Source organism: Monodelphis domestica, chromosome 3 (genome assembly GCF_027887165.1).
Source record: "Monodelphis domestica isolate mMonDom1 chromosome 3, mMonDom1.pri, whole genome shotgun sequence".
NCBI lineage: Eukaryota > Metazoa > Chordata > Mammalia > Didelphimorphia > Didelphidae > Monodelphis > Monodelphis domestica.
This window is the reverse complement of record NC_077229.1, coordinates 61,720,277-61,744,705: the sequence shown is the minus strand read 5'-3', so window position 1 is coordinate 61,744,705 and position 24,429 is coordinate 61,720,277. Positions and strand designations below refer to the sequence as shown.

The window sequence follows — 24,429 nt, the reverse complement described above, 5'->3', positions numbered from 1 at the left end:
TGAGGAGACTCTGTCACTAGAATCCTTGCTTAGACAGACCTTGTGGTGAGTGATAAAAGACTGACTGACTGATCTCTCTCTCTTAAGACACAGGTCTAGGCCATGTTGGCTTAAGGCCCTCCATACTTATTTCCTTTTTCTCTCTTTCTCTCTTTTTCTTTAATTCCTCATTGTATTATTAATTAAATTCTCTATAAAACCCAGTTGACTTGGGTATATTCATAATTGGGAATATTTCCCTGGCAACCACCTTATATTTGATTTAAAACCAAGACACTGTAGTGAAACATATTTTCTGCGGTCACAAATTTACTCAACCACTCTTATATCTACAACAATTTATATCTTCCACTATTTTACTCACTACAGTTTATGGCATCCACTTCTTTTAAATGCCACAATTTAAGGCCTTCAACTATTTTAAATGTTACAATACCCATAGCTATCTACCCAAAGATATAAATACATTTTTACCCATTTATGTGTATAAATGTGTGTATTGTCAACATGGAATCTACTTGTAGCCTAGTAAGATCTGAGGAACCCCAAGTTTTAGGACTAGCTTGTAAGTTGGAGACCCCAAAGTTTGTACTTATTCCCTGTTCTTGTGAGAAGCTACCCTGAAGGGAATCACAGGCTAGCAGTTTCAGACTGAATAATGGACCCCTAAGGTAAAGACAATCACCAAGTGACTCTTCTTGTCTCCAGAAGCTTCTCCCACAGTATCACACCCTCCTTTCAGAGATCAAACTCAGGACTTTCAGCACTGGCTACTGTGCTAAAGGGTCATTTGGCTTGACCTTGGCCCCACCAGACAGTGATTGTCTTTACCTTAGGGTTCATTATTCAGTCTGAAACTACTAGCCTGGGATTCCCTTTAGGGTGACTTCTCACAAGAACAGGGAACAAGTACAAATTTTGGGGTCTCCAATTTACAAGCTTGTCCTAAAACTTGGGGTTCATTAGATCTTACTAGGCTACAAGTTTGAGGTTTCTAGATTCCGTGTTGACAGTATATATATATATATATTATTATTTATTTTAGATAAATTCTTATAGGAGAAATTTAATACAAAGATTTTTTCCCATTTGACTATTTCCCTTTTTATCCTTAGATTAATGCTTGTGCAGAAGCTTTTCAGTGAACAGATTGTGTGATTTTGTTTTCTTACCCAATCTGTCCTTTTTTTGGACTTTTTGTCTTAAATAATATTTTTATTTTTTTCCCAATTACATGTAAAAACTATTAAAAATTTTTTTTGAGTTCCAAATTCCCTTCTTTACTTCTTCCTTCCCTGACACAGTAAGCAATTTTATACAGGTTATACATGTGCAATCATGCAAAACTTTTTCATATTAGTCTACTGAATTTACAAAATCCACTCCACTCACATTTAAAGAAGTTAGGTTTATATTTTCCTCCATCAATCACTAAAATGTTTGTTTTTAATGTTATGATGCCCCCCCCCCCAACGCCAACTTCTGCTCTAAACACGATATTATGTTCCTTCAGTTACTTTAACTTTTATTTAAAGTGGCCCTGTTCCCACTGGCTCTCTTTCCCTCAATCCTGATCACCTCTCTTTGTTGTTTCTTTTCTTTAGGGTTTTGTTTATTAGTTCTTCTCTGTTTTTACTCGGTTTTATATTTCTGTACATTTTTTTCCCCTCTTGATGCTTTTCCTCCCCTCTTTCCCCCTTCAGCTAGTCCTATCCTATTCATTAGTTTAAATTTTTTTTCTTTCTTTCTTCCTTCCTCTCCATCCCTCCCTTTTTTTTCTTTCTTATTTTGGCAGCAGTCTGGAGAAAAATTTGGACCAGAGTAAGAGTCATAAGACAGGAGGATCAATTAGAAGGCTATTCAACAGTCTAGAGGAGAAGCGATAAAGGTTTCTACCTGGGTGGTCCCAGTGTGAGCAGAAGGAAGAGGAGGTTTATGGGAAAGATGCTGCAGAGGTAATGAGGTCTAGACGTGGCAAGTGATTGGCAAGGGTGACGGGGAGTTGGAAGTGAGGAGTCGAGGATGACATGGTTGCGAGCTTCAGTTACTTTGGGAAGACGTCCTGGGGCACAGAAGGGGTGGATCTGGCGGGGTAGGGAAGATAAGTTATGTACTAGACACGTGGAATCATTGAAAATTCCATGGTTCGGTCCAGACTCGTCTCGCCTTCAGTCGGGAAGCCGCTGATTGGCTCCTCCTCTCTTCTCCCTCTCGCCCCCCAAACCCGGAGGTTCTGATTGGCCCCGCTCCTCCTCCTCCTCCTCCTCCTCCTCCTTCTCCTCCCTTTCAATTATTTCATCCCACCCCACCCCACCCCACCCCCGCCCCTGCTCTGAAGACACTGTTTGACCCGTAGGATCGCTTCTGCTTTTCCCCGCCCTTCCATTTGAGGTGTTGATTGGTCTCATCCGGGCTCCGCCTTTTTCCCAGATTGGGGGAGCGAGGTGTAACTAGGCCTTCCCGTGTTCCAAACCCTGAACTCGGATATAAAACAATGAAATCACAATTCCCATCCTTAAGTGCCACAGACAATGACAGATTGGAGAATCTGGATGGATGGGAAGAAGAGTAATGGAGACTAGCTTAGTACATTTAGCGGAATAGATGATTGCGGGCCTAGAGCGTGACTATGGAAATAACTCCTGGCAGTGACTAGGGAAATAACTCCTGGCGACCAATCAGGTCCTCTCACGCCTCTGAGCAGGGAAGGCCCTGTGTCAATGGATGCTGGGATTGGTAGTTCTTTTTTAAAAAAGGCCGCTCCGCGCAGGCGCAGGCGCAGTTTCTAGGCTAAGGATGCGCGCGGATTTTAGTCGCCATTAGGATAGCACAGATTTAGGGACCCGATTCCGTGTAGAGGTAGCACCGCGTGTGGCCAAGCCCAGCAGGGCCTTTACACCAGGTACATGGAAATCTAGGCACTGAAGGAGGAATCGGGGCGCAACATTTGGGGAACAGGGTGATGGCCTCAGGCTTCTTGGTCTGTGAGGCCGCTGGAGTGAGGGGCCCCAGAAGCATCAAGGGGCGGGGCCGCTGGGGGAGAGATGTGGGGGCGGGGCCGCTGGGGGAGGCATTTATGGGGTAGGGGCGCTGGGAGAGAGGCATGAGGGGCAGGAGAGGTGGGACATAAGAGGGCGGGGTGGTATAAGGGGGTGGGGCTTTGGGGAGGCGTTAAGGGGACGGCGTGTTTGGGGAGAAATTTGGGCCTGGGCAATGGAGGAAGAGAAGGGAACTTGTGGGAGAAGGAAAAAGTCCTGAGGGGGTCAAGGGAAAAGAGAGATGGGCAAGGGCTTTGGGGAGACAAAGTGGGGAGAGCCATGTGGACGGGGGTGGGGTTCCAGAGCCTTTGGGATGGGGAATTAGGTCTAGGGGTCTGAAGACCTTTGAGGAAGTTGGGGTCTTGGAGAGAGTATCAGAGAGGGGTCACTGGAGGTCAATATTGGGCAGTGCTAATGGAGAGAGGTAGGATTTCAAGATGGGCAGGGACACTGACGAGGTGGGTATGTTCACTCTGGCCACTGGTGAACAGAGGACTGTGGGAATAGCATTTATAGGGGCATGAAAAGCTCTGGTGGAGTTGAACTAGATGATCACTTAGGGACCTTTCCAGTTCTAAATCAATGAATCTGGGAACATACGGGAGAGAGGCCTCGCCAGCAAGAGGGAAATATTGAGAGTGAGCAGCCATTGGGTCAGAGCCAGCCTAAGCACATGAAGGACTGCTTTATATTATGGATCATAGGTTTAGGACAATTCCCTCATTTTACTAGTGAATAAAGCACTAAGGTTTAAAGCCTCACAAATAAGTGGTACCATCTAACTCCATGTCCGATGTTCTTTACAATACACCCAATAGCTGCCCAGGCAAGGAGATGGAGCATTGGGGGAGGAAAGGAGAATGTGGGGGAAAGAGACCTCTGCTTTGTGATGACAACTGCAGGGATGAGTGATTTTGAGAACTTCAGACTGGAGCCTTTGATTGATTTCTCTTTTCTTCGTTTTCTTTCATTTGCTTCTGTGGCAAAATGTAGTTTTTCCTCCAGGACTTAGAATGAAAAGAAATGAAACCTGGAACAAAGGGTTTCTCTTTCTTTTTTTAAAAATCACAAATTTTGGGGGGCGGCTGGGTAGCTCAGTGGATTGAGAGCCAGGCCTAGAGATGGGAGGTCCTAGGTTCAAATCTGGCCTCAGATACTTCCCAGCTGTGTGACCCTGGGCAAGTCACTTGACCCCCATTGCCTGGTCCTTATCACTCTTCTGCCTTGGAGCCAATACACAGCATTGACTCCAAGAAGGTAAGGGTTCACAAATTTCTTCAACTGAAGTTCCCCTCTGGTTCCTCATTGTGATGGGGAGCTGACCTTGCTCTCTCTCAGGATATGCCAAGCTCTAAATGTTACTAGAGTGGAAAATTTTCATATATGGTTTTAGAAAGGGACTTGTTTTTCCTTGCAAAATCGTTATCATGGCTATTATATAGTTATAGTGATTTATGTTTGTAGAATGCTTTATGGTTTGCAAAGTGCTTTACATATATTTTTTCCACTAAAGTGGATACCCTTTCACTGATGCAAATCACAGCCCCTCCGGATATAAATAGACTTACTTTATTATGTCCCTTTCTTACAATTAGCATTCAACCAAACTTTAGGACTTTGTGGGCCTTGAACTCTGCTGGTAGCACAACTTTCCAGAACCCAGAGTCACTTCCACAATATGATGAGGTCATAGGATCATAGGCTTTAGAGATGGAAGAGTGTACAGAGACCATCTAAACTAAACTTTAAAAAAAGTCCTTACTTTCGGTCCTAGTAACAAGACAAGAGCTAGGAAAATGAACTTAAGTGACTTGCCTCAGGTCTTATAGCTAGGAAGAGCCTAAGGCCAGATTTGAACCTGTTTCCTCCCATCTCCAGGCCTAGCTTTCTATCCACAGCGTTACCTATGTTAAAGGTAAATTTTATGGTTAAGACTGAATATATTTTAGTTGGTCACCAGTCAGAATAGAATTTTATGGTGGTTTATTTACAATAGAAGGAAGAAATTAAGAATGAGAGAGAGAGAGAGGGAAAGGGAAGGATAGCTGCCCTAGCCTGGTCTGAACCCAGCAGGAGTTCAGAGGCCTCAGCCAAGGGGCTTTTCCAGAGGCTGTTGCCACCAGAAAAGCCAAGGAAAGGGGAGTCAGCCTTATCACTCACCAGGTGATCATCTAAGAGAAGCAGTCTGAGGTCTCACAATCTCTTGAGCTCCTCCACAGTCAAGTGCCACCTCCCACTCCTCTCACAGGAAGTGATACAAAATATAAAGGCAATTCTTTACGTCACTTCCTGTGTTTCACTTGTACCAATGGTGGCTTAAACTTGGCTTTGGACAGCCCAGGGGGTCAGTCAGTTGTTTCTGATTTGTCACTTGCTAGCATACCCGGGTCATAGACCTTCCTCCCCCACACTTAATCCTTAAGTGGGTGTGTATACATTCTTGGTTGCTAAAATTCTAAAGACTAAGCAAGGTGGAGTCAATCTAAAATTCACACCTAGGGGAGCCAAGCTAGAAATTGAACATGAATCTTACCTCAAATCCAATTCTCTTTCCATTCTACTGTTTCCTCTCTATAGTATCTTTCATGTACATACACCATAGTTTCTTTAACTTTGTCTCTGACTGGGATCTAGTGACACTGGTCTCCTTGTTGTTCCTTGCAATAGAGTCTTCAATTTCTAGTTTTATGCATTTTTTTAAGACCTTCTATCTTATAATCAATACTAAGTATTGGTTCCAAGGTGGAAGAGTGGTAAGGGCTAGGCAGGGGGGTTAAATGATTCACTAGGAAGTGTCTGAGGCTATATTTGAATCCAGGTCCTCCCAACTCCAGGCCTAATACACTTTATCTATTATGCTCCCTGGCTGCTCCAGCTCCATTCATTTTCACTGGCTGACTCCCTCTTCAGTCTTTGCCTTCTACGTTCTCTGAATTCTATCAAATCCTAGCTAAAATTCCACCTTACACAGGAAGCCTTTTTTTGGATTCTTTTCTTGATGCTAGTGCCTTCTCTCTGGGGATTACTTCCAATTTATCCCCTATATAGCTTGTTTATTGTATGTATCTTGTCTCCCCCATTGAACTGTGAGCTTCTTAATAAAAAGGATTTTTTTAACCTATCTTTGTACCCCCCAGCACTTAACCCTGTGCTTGACACATAGTAAGTAACTCAGTAGCTTTATAAATGCGTTTTAACCGACTGTTGTTGACTGTGTTTTTGTCCACAGTGCCTTGTGTCTGGAGGAGATAAAGATATGAATACCATAGCTGAGGGGAGAGATGCTAGAGAGACAGCATCTTTGAATGAGGCAATGACCACTTTCCCTAGTCCCCAAATTATGCCTCTGTGCAAACAAGGTAAGGTCCCAAGTGCTGAAGACCTTAAAGAGCAGGAAACCAGCCGGGGAAGAGACTCATTAGATCCTGCAGTATCTCATCAGAACTTGAGATGGTTTCAGCGTCCTGAAGTGGCTTCGCCCCAAGAGGAGGAGCTGAACCAAATCCGGGAGCTCTGTATGCAGTGGATGGATCCTGAGACCCGTGCCAAAGAGGATGTTCTGGATATGTTGGTGCTGGACCAATATGTGATTATCCTGCCCAGAGAGGTCATGACTTGGGTGAAGTCACAGCCCTCAGAGCACAGTGAGGAAGTAGAGATCCTCTTGGAAGATTTGAGCCAGATGTTTGAGGACAATGGTAAGAATTTCAGAAAGATGGAGGGAGAAGGAATTCCCAGGGCAAAAATCCTTGGAGCCAGATTAGGACAAAGGATCATCTGAGGAGAATGTTGTCCTTGAAGTTAGTGAATTAAGAAGGTATAGGCCTCACATATCTCTTGGTTGAGCCTAGTCTTCTCTGAGTTGTTGCTGCACTTTGTACAGCAACCCATGAAGGAAGGAAACTGTGGAGATTGAAAGTTCTCTTTTGATCATTCCTTGCATGAAGAGTCAGAGGGACAGCCCAACAGTTGGGCTTATTTGGAAGGTTTATGCCATTATACCCACAAATTCTTAGAATTAGTCTCAGTAACACTACCTCTCTAAGGTATTTTATTTTCTTCTATGAGGTGGATAGGTCATGTATAGTCACCTCCATTTTCTAGTGAAGAAGTCAAAGAACATATTATTGGTCATGTGATTTCTTTTTTTTTTCCATTTGAATTAATTTATTTAGTCAATTTAGAACATTATTACTTGGTTACAATAATCACGTTATTTCCCTTCCTCCCCTCCACCCATCCTTCCCGCAGCCAATGCATCGATTTCATTGGGTATTACTTGTGTCCTTGATCAGAACCTATTTCCATGTTGTTGATGTTTGCATTAGGATGTTCATTTAGAGTCTACATCCCCAACCATATCCCGTTGACCCAGGTCATGTGATTTCTTCAGATTGGGTCAGCCAAAATTAGATTGGTTAAAGCCCAAGTCCTCCCACCAATTTAATGGAAAATAAAAAACTCTTACCTTCTATCTTAGAATGTAAGTATTTAAGTATCAGTAATATAAGAATGTAAGTAAGTATCAGTTCCAAGCCAGAGGAGCAGTAAGGGCTAGACAGTTAGGGTTAAGTGACTTGTTCAGGATCACAAATACAGGAAGTGTCAGAGGTCAGATTTGAACCTGGGACCTCCTATCTTCAGGCCTGGCACTTTATCTACTGAGCCACCTAGCTGTCCCCTTCCATTTACTCTTTTAGCAAACTGCAGCTTTTCTGATGGAAAATACTCATTTTACTATATGTGAAGTTCTTTTCCCTTGCTAGGTCAGCATTTTGATTCATCATGTTCTGTAAGATAGGAAATATTTTAAAAATATTTTCTCTACCCACAAAGTGTTACATAATGACTTGAGTTACAATTTTTGTATTACTGAGTGATTTAAAGAGCTATGAAATTTAATGTGCACACCCTGACTCCTTAGAGCAAAGCTCTGGCCCTTGGACCCTGCTGTGTCCCCAGAGTCCAAATTTGGGTTCTTCATTTCTCCACTTCACCCTTTTCCTCAATTCTAGGGATGAGTGGGGGCTATTTCTAAATGATCTCTGTCATTATTTGGTAGAGAGTGTGTTTGGGGGAAGTGATAGCCTTAGGAGTCTTGGATCTTCAAGGCTAGATTGGTATTCCTCATAGCTTCCTACTCTTTCCACAGTTCTGACTTCTCCGGACTCCGATGTTTCCCAGGATCAGAGCTCTACAGAAGAGGGAGCAACTTCCAGACCCCTGCCAGACCAAGCCCAAGTGAGTGGGAGCCTTTGCTCTTTACTGAAATGCCACTCAGAACCTGCATTCTTCAGATGAAAATGTATTTCCTTTCCTTGACCTAGAATTCAGGCTTTGAGCCATACTAATATATCAGTTGTGTCAAACTCAACTAGAATTGGAGCCACTAAACCATATGTAAGAATCACTGGGACCACCTATTGATTTAGAAAACCATGCATTAACATTATATTGTTATTTTGTCAAATATTTCCCAATTACATTTACCTTTCATCTTAGAATCAATACTATGTATTGGTTCCAAAGCAGAAGAGTGGTAAGGGCTAGGCAATGGGAGGTAAGTGACTTGCCCAGGGTCACACAGCTAGGAAGAGTCTGAGACCAGATTTGAACCCATAACACCCCCCTCCCCCAGTCTCTGAGCCACCTAGCTGCCCCTCCTCCCCCCATTACATTTTTAAAAAAGAACTCTCACTGCCTTTTCTTAGAATTCTTAGAATTAGTACTAAGTACTGGTTCCAAGGCAGAAGAATGGTAAGGGCCAGGCAATTGTGGTTTAAATGATATGCTGAGGGTGATGCAGCTAGGAAGTGTTTGAGATTAGATTTGAATGTAGGACCTCCCATTTCCAGGCCTGGATCTCTATCTACTGAGCCACCTAGTTGCCCCTCCAAATTATATTTGAATCTGGTTTGGGTATACTCAAGAATATTGCAGGCCATTTGTCTGACCTCACTGTAGTAAATGATGTTTAATATGTGGAGTGATCTCTGATTCCTAGTGTCCTCCCTTGTTGCCCCTTTCCTCTCTGCTTAATGTTTACTCCTTCATTTAGTGGAATATAAGCCCCAGGAGGGTAGATTTTGTTTTACTTTTGTCTTTGCTGAGCATAGTGCCTTTTATGTACTAGGCATATTTAATAGGTATTTATTTAATTGAATTCAACAATTCAGCCTCTTTTGTGCCTTGAACTGTGCTAGGTGCTATGAGAGATACAGGGGGTAAAAAAAGAAGAAATAGTTATTCCATCAAGGAGCTTGAATTCTCATTGAGGAGACCAGATGAACATATTTTTTGCAGTTAAGAGTTTGCCTGCATTGTTTTTTAAATAAGGAAACGAACCGGTACAGGCCATGAATGTTCTGTGGATTGAGAACTGGCAGATAGAGTATGAGCTGGAGTAGAAGCCAAGTGCAGGATACAGACTTTTAAGCCTGATCCAAAGGAGGAGTATAGGAGCCAGTTAGTTGGAAAGGAAGGTGAAGGGAATTCTGAGTAGGAAGAAAATCATGAGCAAAGACTAAGGTGGAAACTCTTGTATTTCTAGCCTGACTGGAACAGATGGTTCTTTTTGGGTGGAGAGAGTAGGACACAGGATTCCTAGTTTTCTCCCTTGCTTTCAGAGTAATGGTGACCTTATGTCTTCAGCCCTATAGGCTCACTCAATGTAAGTCTAGGATCCTGGGTGTTCCCCTGGGGCCTTGCCTTCTCCAAAGCAGAATATGTGGGAGAGTTGATCATTTTTTTGACTTAAAATGCTCAGAACTCTTTCCTTATTCTGTACAAATTGGTTATTAGTAGTATTACCTTTTTGAGTGTTCCAGGTCTTTATGGAGAGGCCGGTTCTTGGGTAAGTGGAAATGATTTTGGCATTTCAGGACTCTGTGACATTTAAGGATGTGGCTGTGATGTTCAGTCGGAAGGAATGGTGGCATTTGCAGCCAACACAGATGGAGCTGTACAGGGATGTGATGCTGGAAAACTACAGGAACATGGTCTCTGTGGGTAAGGACAATTTTCCCTTGTGACTGCCCATTGTGCCCATTGCCTCCTCCCTTATTAAAGACTGTAGGGGGGTGGGGACAGCTGGGTGGCTCAGTGGATGGAGAGCCAGGCCTAGAGATGGGAGTCCTAGGTTCAAGTATGGCCTCAGACACTCCAGGTGTGTGATCCTGGGCAAGTCACTTGATCCCCATTGCCTAGCTCTTACCACTCTTCTGCCTTGTAACCAATACACAGTATTGATTCCAAGATGGAAGGTAAGGGATTTAAAAAAAAAAGACTGTAGGGTCACTGAAAAACAATTTGCATCTGATGGCTGACTCAGTGTACTGGAATCTCCCTCATTTCTATGTCACCAAGACAGAATATCCTTCTACTTCTATTCCTAGATGAAGGGTCTTAGAGTGGCAAATTCACTGTGTTGCCTCCCAGACTCTGGCTCCCAAGGAATGGGAGTCATAAAGGGTTCACAGGAAGGGTCTCATAGGAAGGCCAAACAAGCTGATATGCTTTCAGATGAGCTCTTCCACCTATCCTCCCACCTTTCTACTGCTCTAATGCTGAATGTGCTTCAGGGCTTCTTGGTCCTCTCCTCTATCTTTCCTTCTCCTTGCATGTTCTTAATTCTTTGATGAGGAGGGGGCAAAGTTTGCAATCTGTGATAGATCCTTGTGTTCTTCCCATTTCTTTTTCTATGAGCAGGGCTTCTTACTTCCAAGCCAGAGCTGATAGCCCAGTTGGAGAGAGGGGAAGCACCATGGATGAGGAGCAGGACTGTCTCTAGAGGCCCTGGTGCAGGTGAGTGCCTGAAAACCAGGTCAGTGAAAGTCATTGCAAAAAGTATCTAGTTCAGGTCAGGTAAGTGGTTTAGTGGATTAAAAGTGAGGCTTAGAGACCGGAGGTCCTGGGTTCCATTCTGGCCCCAGATACTTCCTAGCTATGTGACCCTGAGCAAGTTACTTAACCCTGTTGCTTAGCCCTTACCACTCTTCTGCCTTAGAACCAATATAAAGTATTGATTCTAAGATGGAAGGTAAGGGTTTAAAAAAAAAAGTGAGAAGGAATTTTTTTTTTTGATGGAGATAGTGAATTCTGTTTTATACATATTGAGTTTCAGATGTCTACAGGTCATCTAGTTCAAGATATCCAAAAGGTACTTGGTTATATAAGTCTGATGCACAGGAAAGAGGTTATTTGACTTAATTCAGTTTTAATTTCGGAAATATAAATGCTACAAACTTAGAAAAAAAAGTGGAAAGTTTAGTTCTTTAAATTGCTTTTATGCTGAGTTTAGTGAATTTTGAGTGATATTTTTTGAATTTTAATTTTAAGAAGATGGGATACACTCTCTTTATGCACTTTATTTTTGACAGTTTCAGGATGACCCTTTCTCAGACCATTAGATCAATAGGTGGAGTCTGTTTGTTAAGCCACTTTGATCTCCTGGTCTTCTCCAGACTTTTTCTTATGGAGAGTCACATCAAAACTCTCATGCAAGTATGTATGCATGTACACACCAAAATGGTGTTTTTTGGATGATTTTAAGGCAGGGATTACATACACAATCCTTTCAGTCTGAATAGCAGCAACTGAAGAAAGTTGTTAGTTTGAAAATCAACTAGAGTGACATTATATGACAGCGATTTTGCAAAATTTTTATAAGAAACATCAGTATTAAAAAACGTAAACAGTGTTTCAGATATGTGTGAATATATTTTTAAATTTGTGGCCTTTATACATCTGAAGTTCCTGAAGCTTAAAACTGTCCCAACACTTTGATCTGTCCTATATTCTTTTTTTATTTGCTTTTTTAGTTTTTAATAACTTGAAATTGATTTTGTTTTTTATTGAACTAAAACCTGCCTTTTCTCCCTCTTACTTCACCTTCTCTCATTGAAAATAGACAAAACCCTTATAAAAAGTAATAGTCAAGCAAAACAAATTCCCACATTGGCCATATACAAAAACTGTATGTATTTTATTCTGTACCTTGAGTCTATAACCTCTCTGTCTGGAGATGGGTAGCATGTTTCATGGTGTCATTTTTTGATCACAGTTCTTAAGTCTTTTAAAGTTATTTGGTTCTTTCAGTATTGTTGTAGTTGTGTAAGTTCTTATTTGGCTTACTTCTCTCATTGTCATTTCATATAAGTTCCTGGGTTTCTCTGAAACTGTCTTGTTCATCCTTTCTCTCTCTCTCTCTCTCTCTCTCTCTCTCTCTCTCTCTCTCTCTCTCCCTCCCTCCCCCCACACAGCTAGGAAGTGTCTAGGGTCAGATTTGAACCCAGGATCTCCCATCCCTAGTCCTGGCTCTCAATCCACTGAGCCACCTTGCCACTCCCTCCCATCCCTATCATTTCTTTTAACACAATAGTATTCATTCTCCTAATCACAAATCATATTCATTTACCATCACTTATTTAGCCATCCAGTACCACTTTAATTTCTAGCTTTTTGCCACCACAAAAAGAACTGCTATAAGTACTTTTGTACATATGAATCCATTGATCTCTTTGGGAGATAGACCTAGTAATAGTATAATTGGATGCATAGTTTAATAATTTTTTTGGACATAGTTCCAAATCATTTTCTAGAATGTGTAAAGATTAAAATTTAGGGGAGACTGAGGCATCTGAGGCAGGTAGAAATTAGTTTGACCACAAAAGCCTTTGCAATCAGGTTAAATCCCTTCTCGATCTTGGCCCACCTCAGAATTCCGTGAGATTACAAAGCATTTTGGAGAAGTGGAGCAAGGGCTTGTGGGGATTGAAGTCCAGAGTTCGAGTCTATTCTTGCATACCCCCATTTGATTGTTTGAAAAAAATTAATTTTTTTTCCCAAAGGATCATGAAAACATAATCGATTACAATAATTTGAGGATAAGAGAAAAAAAAAAGAATAAAACCAATAATTGCTGGACACATTGACAAAAAGTCAGTTAGGGGGCAGTCCCCTTTGGCATGAAAGTATACATACAAATAAATGTTCAATCAACTACACCCAAAGTTCATTTTTGTGCAGCTTGTGGTCTGGAGGCATCTTCATTATGTCTTCTCCAACAGTTCAGTTCTGGATTCAGGGAAGTAGCATCTTCTTTACCTAAAATTCTTCTCAAAAGGAATTTAAACTTTGCAATTTAAATAAGTCTATTTTTACAAATGGTTAGCCCAATTAACAACTCAACCAACAGTGTATTGGTGTACTTGTTTTCCTATAGCCCAGCCAGCATTTGTCATTTTTCTTTCTTGTTAACTTTGTCAGTTGATGAGTATGAGGTAAAACCTCATAGTAGCTTTATTTAAAGCTTTTTAAAAGTTTTATTTAAATTTATTTGACATACATTTATTTAATTATTAGTGATTTAAAACATTTTTTGAATGGCTTTTGATAGCTTGGGATTTCTTTTTCTGAAAACTAATATTCATATTCTTGGTCATTATTAGTTAAGGAATGGCTCTTATTCTCATAAATTTGAATCCATTTATTATATTGCCTTATAGTCTTTAAAAAGATATTTGTTTGATTCTGACCATTCCAACACCTTCTATTTCCTTTCATTTTTTCTAATGATACATTTCTTAACTGTGTTGTGTGATAATGTGCCCAAGGTCCCATAAGGCAGAAAGTGATATAACCAGGACTCAACATTTATGCTTCCTTCCTCAGAATTGTGAGATCCATTGTGATAATTTACATAAAGTGTTTTCATTTCTAAATTGCTTTATCAATGTGTTATCATTATTCTTAATCTGAATTACTTTAAATGTGTTGTGCCTGCTATTATGCCTTTAATGCTTTAGGATATTGGGACCTTCCAGAGATTAACAGAAACTTGAAGGCAGATAGAATCGCTGGAGGGGCTAGGGAAGGAGAGAGATCTACATAGAAGTACTGATTTGTTCTACAAATTTTTCTCCTAATGTGGCAAGAGTTCCTGCTCTCAATAGTAGCCAAAGAATCTACTCTTGTTTTTTCCCTCAACACAATGGGAGAAGTTCACTAAAACCCTTTTAAAAGCAGGGCAAAGAATAACTCAGAGACTGAGAAAAGTCAGAGCCTGTGGAAAGAGGAAAGACATAAAGTTAGCTTTTATTCATTGTTTTATTGTTCTCATGACCCTCAGAAATGTATCTATACCAAATAATGAAGAATTTTGGTATAGCAGTTTCCATATTTTATTTCTTTCAGGTTCTGAGACCAGATTTGTTACAAAAGAAGCGGCTCTAAAACAAGGTATTTATATGAAAGGTTCATCTCAGGAAAGGCTCTTGAGAGATGGCCCCTATGCCTCCACATTAGGAGAAGCTTGGAAATGTGAAGACAGCCAATTGGAAAAGCAGAAAGACAATCAAGAGGGACAGTCTAGGAAAGTAACAAAAGAACAGGAGAAAACGTCTAAGGGGACAAGACCTAGATGTAATATATTTAGGAAATACTTCAGGCCAGGGTCAGGCCTTGTTACAAAAAAGAAAGTTCCTTTAGCAACAAATCTTCATAAATATACTAAACAAAAACTGAGCCTCAAACAGTATTTAGATCTAGTTAGAAGTAAATTAGCAGAGCCAGAGAACAAATCTACTTATAAGGCAAGGCCAAAGACACGAAGTTACTGCTCAAACCTTTTTAAGGCTCAAAGAATACCTCCTGGGAAAAAAGGCTACAAGTGTAAAGCATGTGGGAAAACTTTCATCTACAACTCATCTCTTACTCGACATCTGAGAATCCATACCGGAGAGAAACCCTACAAGTGTTATGAATGTAAGAAGAGTTTTAGACGGCGTTCATTTTTCAATTTACATAAGAGAGTTCATACTGGAGAGAAACCTTACAAATGTAATGAATGTGATAAAGCTTTCATCCGGGACTCATCTCTTTTTAAGCATCAAATAATTCATAGTGGAAAGAAACCCTTCAAGTGTAATGAATGTAAGAAAGCTTTTACTTTGAGGGGACTACTTATTGAACATCAAAGGATTCATACTGGAGAGAAGCCCTTTACATGTGATGTATGTAAGAAAGCCTTTAGTCACAAATCATCCCTTATTCAACATCAGAGAATTCATACTGGAGAAAGAATCTTCAAGTGTAATACATGTGAAAAGACCTTCAATCAGAGCACACGCCTGACTGAACATAAAAGAATTCATACTGGAGAGAAGCCCTATAAGTGTAATAAATGTGAGAAGGCCTTTACTCAGAGAACACATCTCAATGAGCATCAGAGAGTTCATACTGGAGAGAAGCCCTATAAATGTAGTCATTGTGAGAAAGCTTTCAGCAACAGCTCATCCCTTACTCAACACCTGCGAATTCATACTGGAGAGAAACCCTATAAATGTAATCAATGTGAGAAAGCCTTCAGTCAGAACTCATCCCTTATCATACATCTGAGATTCCATAGTGGGGAGACACCTTTCAAATGTAAGGACTGTGGGAAGGCCTTCAGCCGGAACTCCTCTCTTACCAGACATCAGAAAACTCATAGCGGGGAGAAGCCTTTCAAGTGTGATGAATGTGGGAAAGCCTTTGGCCGAAACTCATCGCTTACTGACCATCAGAAAATCCATACTGGAAAGAAACCTTATAAGTGTGGAGACTGTGGAATAGCCTTCAATCAGCACACTCGCCTTATTGAACATCAGAGAATTCATACTGGAGAAAAACCTCACCAATGTGATCTGTGTAAGAAAGCCTTCAGGAGTAGTTCAGCCGTCCTTAGGCATCAGAGAATTCATAGTGGAGAATAACTTCGAGTAGGATTACACATGGGGAAAGCCTCAGTTCTGTTTATCACTTATTAAATACCCCAGAGTCAAATGATCACAATTTGCCCCTTGGGAGTTTGAGAGAGAGAAGATCTCCCTCTTCCTTACCATATACTACTTGCTTTCAAGCAACTGATTTGCATAGGTTAAAGCAGGAAGGAGTGTTATTTTAAGATCTGTAGTAGTAGAAGTGTCAAGCCTTCTAAAATAACTAACAAAAGAAGGAATCTTTATTAAGTTTCCATCTTTAGTATTAGAACTGGGCAATATCTTTGAGTAAAGGGATAAAATAAGATCCTGCTAAAGTAAATGCATGTTTTAAAAGTATCCCTGTTACTTTTGGTGTGCATAAACTAGTTGTGGGCACATCCCTGTGAAATATCTTCAGATTCTTGTGTATTTCATCTTGAAACAAGTTCCCAGTGGTAGGTGAACTAGTGAAGAGTGGATAGGATTTTTTCAGTTGGTGTCTGGCACTAGATATCAGAAATCGAGTGGATTAGCTAGGACCCCCTAGTTTCCCTAGTTTAGGAATAAGGAAGATAGGAAGTTATTTCAGAACTAAAGAAACTTACTTGTTTCTTTTTTCACTCAGGACATTGGTGGGAATTGTGATAGGTACCTTCTTTGGTTTCTTGGCATTCTCTTCTCTGTATCCAAGGGATACTAGTGCCCTTTCCTGCCTTCTGACTTTCCAAGGGCCTTCACTGTATCCTCTACTCATCCTTATCTTTCTCCACACTTCAGAATTAGAGCTTTCTTGCATCTTCTCACAAAGACTCCCTTTTCCTCAGTGCATCTTAATTAACCATTGAAGGTTAATTTACACACATTTCCAAGCTTTGCCTTCTAGTTTGTCCTTGGAAGTTGAGCTGTGACATACTGAGCGATGTTGCTTCCAAGCTATGGACCAAGGAGAGGTGCAGATTTCATCTGTCTGATTTCAGCTTTCCTGAGACAGGGATTTTGCTTCTTTGGAATTAGGATAGGATCAGAGGAAGTAAGACAAAAGCAGTGTGGACTTTGGGACACCTGGAAAAATAGGTGGTTTCCCTCTGACCCTCCTTTCTTTTTCCTGTTCCTGTCTGCCCCTGCCCTCTGACTTCAGGGGCTTCTTTTGCTTAATAGTAAGTCAGGTATTAGTAAGGGAACATTGATTGCAGCACCATAGTATTATATAGATCCAGAGAGGGAAGAGACTTGGAGAATTTCTAGCTCTTTTTACTGGTGATAACATAGACCCAGAAAAGGGAAATTACTCCCTCAGGGTCATGCAGGCATTAGAGAAATAGTAGAGTCAGGATTGATGTCACATGCCCTGTGGCTTCAAATCCAGTTCACCACCCCCTGTCTTCACTGGGCAGGGAATTCTCAGCATCACCTAGCACTTGGAAAAGTGATTGCCCTGAGGCCAGGAGGGGCCCCAATCCTTGCCTTTCTCCTTTAGTCATGACCCCTTCCCCAGAGTGTTTCCTTTGTTTTAGTCCCTGTGTTTGACCCTACTTTCATTTGTAATTAGGTGCTCCTTCATTATGACTGTCCACTATAATAATACCAGTACTTTGCAGTTTACAAAGTGGTTTTTAATCTACATTTTTTTTTAAACCCTTACCTTCTGTCTTGGAGTCAATACTGTATATTGGTTCCAAGGCAGAAAAGTGGTAAGGGCTAGGCAATGGGGGTCAAGTGACTTGCCTAGGGTCACACAGCTGGGAAGTGTCTGAGGCCAGATTTGAACCTAGGACCTCCCATCTCTAGGCCTGACTCTCAATCCACTGAGCTACCCAGCTGCCCCCTTTACCTTTTTATCATGCCCTGTGGGTAGCTTTGGTGACAACAAATTGCATCACCCTGTAAAAAAAATTCTACCCCTTTTCTTTGGCACTCAACTCCTGGGGCAAGTAGGTAACACAGGATGACAGCTGGTATAGCCTTCCCCTACTCTACTAGCCAGTTATCTTTGTGAAAGTCAACCTCACCCAAGTGTGAGTAATTCCTGTATTGGTGTATTAAAAGTTCTTTAGCTCACTTGACACAGTTGGTGGGGTTATGGTTGATAACCATTTCCCATAGTTTTATTTCTTTCTTCTTTTTAATACTAAATATTGGTTCCAAGGCAGAAGAGTGGTGAGGACTAGGCAATGGGGACTAAGTGTCTAGAGTTACATGGTTGGGAAGCGTCTGAGACCAAATTTGAACCTAGGACCTCATTTCTCTAGGCCTAGCTCTTTATCCACTTGCTCCCTTCTTGGTTTTATTTCTACCTTTTTATCATACTCTGTGAATGGCTTTGGTAACAACAAATTGCATCACCTTGTAAAAATAAATTTCTACTCCTTTTCTTTGGCACTCAACTCCTAGGGTAAGTAGGTAGCACAGTGGATAGAGTGTCATGTCTGGAGTTAGGATGATCTGAATTCAAGTCTAGCTTCAGTTACTTCCTAGCTGTGTGACCTGGGCAAGTCACTTAAGTAACCCTGATTGCCTAGTCCTTGCTGCTCTTCTGTCTTTGAATTGATGCTAAAACAGAAGGTATGGGTTTAAAAAAAAACATATATCAAGCTGATTTTAGAACTCCAGCAAGCCTTTTGTTTCTCTAAATTTTAAGCTGCTTCTGACTCCCTTTCTGTTATCTCTGATAATACTAAACTAGCTGGTAGGACAATCTATTATATAATATAATATATACCATTTTCAACTGATTCCAAATTCATCATACATCTTACCCTTTCTCACTTCTTACATTCTTCTCTATGTCTTAGGTTGATTCATGATCTTAAATTACTTTGGAGGTAGTATCTAAAATGAGTGAAGTCTTAGTCTTATTAACTTCTGCTTTGGGCAGAACCCATTTCAAGGTCTATATTCAATTTGGTATGTAAGTTTTAGGAGACTGGCAAATTAGGGCACATGCAAAAGAGAGATGAGGATAATCATGCCACATGAGGAGGAGCTGTTGAAGGAAATAGACAATTTTTATCTTAGAGAAGAATTAAGGGGGACATGATAGCTGTCATCAAGTATTTGATTTAGAGGGGGAGATTCCGCTTGTTCTGCTCGACACCAGAGAGAAGAATTAGGAGCAGTGGATAGAAGTTGCAAGAAGGATGTCCCTCCCAGCTCTTGAGATTTTCTAATGCTATGATTCTCTCTAAACTTTCTTAAAGTCATTTCTACAAAGGTTGTGTAAGCAACAACAACAAAATCCAACTTTAGAAGAAAGATGGCTTTGAAATTCCAACCTTAAAATCTAGTAATGAATGACCAAAGGAGATTTTCTTTACCTAATGGAGGTAGATAAGACCCTGATTCAGGGAAGGTACTCTGCTGAAGTTCAGGCTTTTGGAACTTTACTTTTTTCATAGCTGTAAGCCTATGGTCATGTCAGTTTTGGCTTCTCCCAAAGACTTACTGATTCATTGATAATAGTCAAAAGATTTCAGGACGTTAAATCCCTTCAAAATCCTTTTGTAAGGAGTCCCTAGGAATGTAATCAACAGAAATGCAACTGTCCAACTTTTTCTTTAAATCTTTAAAATGATAGTTTTAATTGTTTAGAGCAGGTCTAGCCCTGGCTCTTTTGACTCCATCTAGTGGGGTCTGGAATCCTGGTGTTAGGGAGTAGGAGAGCATCTCAAGAATGGACACTTCTGGAGAGGAGACTTTTCATCATCTTTTGTTCATTTAAAGGAAATTCTATCAGGGCTCAATCAACAGAGGTGGTAAGAGGTTCCAGGATCTTTGTAATGGCATTTATTCTGGCATCTTGTGTGGGCTTTAGGTACCCTCTTAGAATTCCAAGGAGACCTTAGACATCATCTAGCCCAATTTGTACCTAAAGCAGGAACTCCTCCCTGAAGCAGGAATACTTGGCAAAATAAGATGGAGCAGTGAAAGTACGCTGGATAAAGTTTGAGGACCTGAGCTCGAGTCTGGGCTCAGTCACTGTCGATGTGATTTTGGGTAAGTCACTTAATTCCTTAGTTTCCTCACTTGAAAAGTAAAGGATTTGAACTGCTGTTACTTCTAAGGTCTTTCAAAGCTTTGTGTCTGTCATCTTGTAATCCATCCTGCTGGGAGATCTCATTTTTTACTTTCTTTGCTCTACCTGTTTCCACATTTCACTTTTGTATACCTCTTCCAGAGGATGTAAGTCTCTTTAAGAGTCAGACTAGAAAGCCCAAGCCTGGTGCCTGATACTCCTGAGGTGAGACTGCCAGAGCCTGCCACTTTGAGACTGCATTGCCCAGGGCAAATAGGCATCAAGGCATATGTCAGTTCCAGCTATGATGCATAGATGACTTTTGGCCCCATGCTCTTGTCTCCCTGGCCAACTGTTCTTGGCCTTGGTTCCCTGACCGTTATTTAGTGTTACTTGTTGGTGGCAGAAAGAAGAACTCTGAGCAGTTAGAAGTTGCAGAGACAGATTCAGCCCCATAGAAGGAAGAACTTCTAAACAATAACAACTGTAGAATGGGCTGCCTGGTGTGAGAGTAAGTGCCTCTTCACTAAAGATGTTTAAGAAGAGCCTGGATAGCTGCTTGGAGGAGATCCCCTTAGAAGTTAATGGGTTAGACTGGATATATCCTGTGAGGTCCTTTACAACTCTGGGATAGTGATTCTTCCTTTGTTCACTTGGTCCCTTCTGCTCTGGATGAGAGGACTTTCTTCAGTCCAAGGCCTGATCACTTGGACTGGCCCCATCCCTCGAGAGCCTTCTACAGGCTACCAGTCATGCTGTAATTGTTAGCTCCATTTGAAAGCTGAGTCGCTGGTTAATCATGCCTTCATTTAACTAGTGGTCTAAGTAGGAAGCTCAAAGACAGAAGCTCTTTGTGTTCTGTGCATTGCTGGCTTTGCTGTAATAGTGTTTAGCTGTTGTGCTTAACAACAAATTTGTACCGAAAAGCCCTTATTGGATGATTTGTTTTGACTTTGATCAGCTTGTGTAATGCTTGTTGTATAATTGAGGGAAGGTGTTGATTTATCTTCTAAGCTCTGCTCCACTTTGTCTAAAGAAGCTATGCCTTTTATCCCTTCAAATCCTGTTGCACAGGAAAGGCAGTCTTATAGAGTGGAAAAGAGCTGGGTTTGGAATTGTAGAACTTGGGTTGGAGACCTTGGGCAAAGCACTCCTTTCCTTGGCCTCATATTCCCAATCTAGGAAATAAGCAACTAGATTAGATGGCTTCTAACACTAAATCTCTGAACTCTGAAGCTACCCAGTTTGGGTTTCCTCCTGTTGTAGTCCTGATGGAGAGGTACTGGAGTGTGGTTCAGCTGGCCCTGGACGTGGGGCCAGGAGACCTGGGTCCACAGCCCTGCTTTGCCATTTTATAGTCGGTGACGCTCAGCAAGGTAGGTCATAGTTTAGTTTTGATAATAAAATGGGCTAATATTTGTAAACTGCTCTGTGAGTTGTAAAAACGCTTTATAATGTCAGCTTTAGTGATTATTTTTGTTTTCTTCTTTAGGAATAGGCTGAGACTTGAGTAGGATGAAAGGATGTATGGTCATCCTGAGAGGCGTCAGAGGCATCTGTGCCTTTAAGTGAGTCCCTTCTCCAACCCCCCCTTCCTCCTTGAGATGGCCTAAAATTGAGCAATCCCAGGGCTCCAAGGTCCTTATCCTGAGGAGCCTAGGACCTTGTGCTGCTGTGGCTTCTCTATTTCCTGGGCCCTCAGATGTAAGTCTCCTGGATTCATGGGCATCCTCCCAGATATTTGGTGAGCATCTGCTGTGGAGAATGTGCCTTGGGGAAAGGTTTCCAGGGACAGTCACCAGGTCTCTGTTTTCTAGGTATGTGGTATGGGAGGGTAGGGAGAGCAGAATTTGGTCTAGGCTGTACTAGACTTCCTGCTTTCTAGGTGATGGTAGCTCAGGTCCTACCTAACACCAGGAAGAGGAAAGGGGTGTGGGGAAGAGAGTGATGGTGCAACCCCCTGCTTATATCCCATTTGCTGCACCCCTAATAGTTTATTCAAAAATTTGTACTTAGTACAAGAAATGTTTAGTTGAATAAATGTTTGGTTGTAATCATGATGGTCTTATTGTCTCACTTCTTACCCGCTTTAAAAAAAAAAAGATGATCTTGGTAGGGTTTTTTCCTAAGGTTTGTGTACAGTACCCTATTTCTAGCATGTTGATCCACTATGTACAAATAGAGGTTCTGTACCCTGGTGACTTCTCTGTTCTCCCTGTAGGTATCTCCTCCCTCTTTGTTCTCCATTTCTTGTCCTCTTTTAGTAATTGGAAGAGAACGAGGAGCATAAAAAGAGAAGAATTTGAAGGGAAGGAGGGAGACTTATTGGGCCTGAAAGGAGTTGAAGCAAAGGACTTTGGAGCTGCACTGAAATCCTAGGACAGTGGCTCTGAATGTGGTAGGAGGCACAAACTATGGCCTTATGTAGGAAAACACCTATTGGTGGTTTTGGTTCTGCTACCAGCTGTTTCTATAACAACTGCCCCTAGTTCTCTTGGAGTCTTAAAATTCCTCCTCTTAAAACACAGGAGGTGGTTTACAAGGTTTACAAGGCTTCTTCCAACTAGCTCCACTTCCCTGTGATCCTGGGTGCCAGTCACGAAAATGGAGATGAATGAGAGAGAGAGAGAGAGAATGAGAGTGTGTGTGTGTGTGTGTGTGTGTGTGTGTGTGTGTGTGTGTGTGAGATTATGGTGGAAGAAGAGAGTAGTTTTCAAGCATAAACTAAATTTGGGACATGGCATCTTGGGGGCTTGGAGAAAAGAACCTTCCATTCTGATGCCCTCCTTAAAGCATTAAAAATATATATTTCCAACAATTGGGATTCCTCAAGGTAATTTATTTGACATCGAAAATAGGTACCCATAAATGCTTGTTTGAGCACCACTAACTAGGTACTTACTTCATGCAGAGCTCTCTGCTAGGGTTGGAGAAGACAACTAAGATAACTGAGACATGAGTTCTGCTTTTACAGACCTCACAGTCAAGTAGAGAGGATGCACAGAGACAGATACACAATATTACACAATAACTTTCATAGAGAACAAAACATAAGGACACAGGGCCCATACTGACAGACAGATGAAACATTTATTAAGCACTTGCTAAGTGCCAGCACTGTGCTAAGCCTGGTGATTAAAATTAAAGAAAGAGTCCCAACTCTTAGGGAACTTAAATTCTAATAGAGAGGGTGAAGCAAAAGGGGATTGGGAAGAGAGTGGGGGCAGAGTAGAGTGAGCTGGAGGTGAAGCCGGGGGCAGCAAAGATCTTGCTTACCGGCCTGGGCAGGAATCTGAAGGAGATCCTGGACTAGAGATGGAAGAGGCCTTGGGGACTGGCTGGTTCAATAGCTTCATTTTACACATATGGAAGGAATGGAGGCCCAGAGCTAAGTTGAGTTGCCCAAGATCAGCTTCATGGAAGAGATGGTATTTGGGCCCAGTCTTGAAGGACAATTGGGCTTTAATGTCATTGGGGATAGTGGTATTTCAGTGAGACAAGTGAGTAGAACAGTTTGGTTGGTGAAAAGTGCCTTGAAGGGAAGATGGAGATGAGGCTGGCAAGGTAATTAGCTAGATGGCACAGTAGAAAGGGCACTGAACCTAGGTCCAGGAAGACCTGAGTTCAAATCCCATTTCAGACACCCTGGATGGACAAGACACTTAACTTTTCTCTGCCTCAGTTTCCTCTTTGGTAAAATGGAGATAATGATAGCACCTCCTTCACAGAGTCCTCATAAGGATCAAGTTAGATAATTATAAAATGTTTAGCACAGTGCTAACCTAGAGTAAGCGCTTAATAAATGCTTATTTCTTAACTTCCTTCCATTGATGAAGCTACCTGACCCCAGGCCATACTTCTTCCTTAATTCAGAGTGTCTTCCTTTAATTCTCCACTCCTTCCCTCCTCCTGGGCACTTCTGTATTGATAGTACCTAAAACTCTCAGCTCTGGTGACCTGAATCTGCAGTGTACCACAACCACAAGAGGATTACCCAAAGCTTGTCTTCTATTAAGCGTTTTGTGAGCAAACCATAAAGCCGGGGCAGTTTAGTGGCATGGGGGGATAAAGTACCAGGCCTGGAGGTAGGAAGACCTCAAGTCCTAGGTGTGTGACCCTGGACAAGTCACTTAACTCTGCCTCAGTTTCCTCATCTTTAAAATGAGCTGGAGAAGGAAATGGCAAACCATCCAGTATATTGGTTAAGAAAACCCCAACTGAGTTCATGAACAAGTGGCATGCCTGGAACTACCAAACAACATGTCTCCCTTGTCTTCTCTTCCCTTACTTACACTTAATAATTCTGGTTCAGGCTCCCATTACCTCTCCCCTGGACTATTACAACCCCTTCTACTTAGTCTTCCCTGCCTCCAGTCTTTCCCCTCTCTGAGCCATCCTTTTCATAGCTTCCAAAATAATTTCCCTAAAGTAACTGTCTGGCCCTTACACTCCTTGGGACAAGAAATTTTAGTGGAGAAGATGAAATGCAAACCCCTTCATTTGGCCTTCAAAGGCCTTTGCACATTGAGTCTAGTGTATGGTGCTGGTGTTATCGCTCCCTTTCATGCATTTCCATAGGCCTCTGTTTTTGCATGGGCTGCCCTTTGTGCCTGAAATGATATCCTTCTTCAACTCCGTC

The 24,429-nt window shown here is 41.6% G+C and overlaps 1 protein-coding gene across 1 annotated transcript; it reads left to right on the top strand.

The window, feature by feature from the left end:
• Positions 1-2,756: 2,756 nt before the first annotated feature.
• On the top strand, positions 2,757-21,847 carry LOC100027167 (zinc finger protein ZFP2-like). The gene is made up of 6 exons (XM_007489567.3): positions 2,757-2,902; positions 6,268-6,736; positions 8,191-8,279; positions 9,920-10,046; positions 10,746-10,841; positions 14,232-21,847. The coding sequence occupies exons 2-6, from the start codon at positions 6,295-6,297 to the stop codon at positions 15,788-15,790; spliced, it is 2,313 nt and encodes a 770-aa protein (XP_007489629.1). The 5' UTR covers positions 2,757-2,902; positions 6,268-6,294; the 3' UTR covers positions 15,791-21,847.
• Positions 21,848-24,429: the final 2,582 nt, after the last annotated feature.